Below are 1,654 nucleotides of genomic sequence, written 5' to 3'. Positions count from 1 at the left end.
ATATATATATATATATATACATATATATATATATATACATTGATCATACAACAAATCACTGAAGATATATCACTGTAGATATTACTCTGGATCTAGCCACTTCTTGGGTTTGGCCAAATAACATTTTGTCGGAGATGAAAGTAAAGTATAATTTCCATCCTGAGTAATCACCGCATTATCCTTCCATACCATAATGGAAACGATAACTAGGATCCATACTAAGTAACGTGAACAATATTTCGTTATTGCAGTGAAAAATGGTGACATGAGTATTTTTTTATATATACAAACGGTCTCATTTGAAAGTTTGCTGTGTTTTACTATACAATCTGCGCCTCTGCTTCATGTTCGTCCACACAGCTTCGTAATAGTCTCGTTTATTCGCGCATTTCTGTTTTCCCAACCGCCACCGCCCCACTCGAGACGCCCGCAGTCCATTGATGCCTTGTTGGCCGATACCATCTCTGGTACTTTGTTGCGCCCTTCAGTTCTGAACTCCCCACCTTCCAATGGTCGTTTTCATATTCTCCGCATAAATACCAGAATTTTATTCCGAATCTTGCCTCACGTGTGCACTAATTTATATTTGCAGAACTTTACAGCTTCTTACTGGAACAGTCTTGGTGTTCCTAAGAAAAAGATTAATATCGGTATACCATTTTATGGTCGCAGTTTTCTCATTGGGTCGCATAGCCCTCAGAACATAAAAGAAGGTCTTCCTTCTTTCGGTGAAGGAACTAAAGGAATATATACAAAAACCAAAGGCTTTCTAGCTTACTACGAGGTAAAGTTCTACATTAATTTCATTACTCTAGTAGGATTTTCTCCAAGTTAGGTTAAGCTAACGTTTTTTGTAGATAAATTTACAAATTCTCTATAAGAAATTACATTCAGTTTCACTGAGAAATAATTCTAAAGTTAAAGCCTATGCTATATGTGTGTGTATGAATGCCAACATATTTTGATTTTACCAGTGTTTACTTCTCGGCATGTTTCACCGATTGGATTGCCAAAAATATATGAATATCCGGAATTTTTCATCTAGTAGTGTAAGTTTGACATTGAGCAGTCGAAGTTTGATCAATTCATCTTTGGTGCTATCTTTCTCTTGTTTGATATTTTTAGCATTTTTAATACACCTAGAGCCAGGCAATTTATTTATTAATTACATGGATAGCTTTTATTGATAGAAACTTTCAGCTCACTGTAATATATATCTGAAACAGTTGTATTTATATTTAGCATGTGTTTTTTAAAATCTTGTTATTTGTTTTTTGCTTCACAGACATGTGAGCTTTTAAAAAGCTCAACAAGTGTTTTCATGGAAGACAGAGGAGTCCCCTTTACTGTCGTGGACAATGATTGGATTGGTTACGAAAACAACCAGAGTGTAGCATTGAAGGTTTGTACATAGTTTTATAAGAGCACATTTAAAACTAGAGTTAGTCCAGAATTTCTGTTGCGATACTTCAATATTAAGTTTGTAATTCACAATACTTGAATCATAAGAAGATCTAACTTCAGAAAAACTGTGTGCAAATGTGTGAAGGATTTCCCCCTTTTCAAAGTGTAGATACAAACTATATGTATATATGGTGGTGCTCCAGCATGACCACAGCCGCATGGCTGAAACAAGTAAAAGTGTGTGTGTGTA

At 35.1% G+C, this 1,654-nt stretch overlaps 1 protein-coding gene across 1 annotated transcript in view; it reads left to right on the top strand.

The window, feature by feature from the left end:
- The window catches only part of LOC106876066 (chitotriosidase-1), a 28,220-nt gene that overhangs the window by 11,755 nt on the left and 14,811 nt on the right, over window positions 1-1,654 (top strand). The window contains exons 5-6 of the mRNA XM_014924473.2: window positions 593-784; window positions 1,286-1,402. Coding sequence (XP_014779959.1) covers window positions 593-784; window positions 1,286-1,402 — 309 coding nt within the window. The remainder of the gene's footprint in view (window positions 1-592; window positions 785-1,285; window positions 1,403-1,654) is intronic.

This window comes from Octopus bimaculoides, chromosome 5, assembly GCF_001194135.2.
Source record: "Octopus bimaculoides isolate UCB-OBI-ISO-001 chromosome 5, ASM119413v2, whole genome shotgun sequence".
In the NCBI taxonomy this organism is placed as follows: Eukaryota; Metazoa; Mollusca; class Cephalopoda; order Octopoda; family Octopodidae; genus Octopus; species Octopus bimaculoides.
This window is presented reverse-complemented; position numbering and strand designations above follow the sequence as displayed.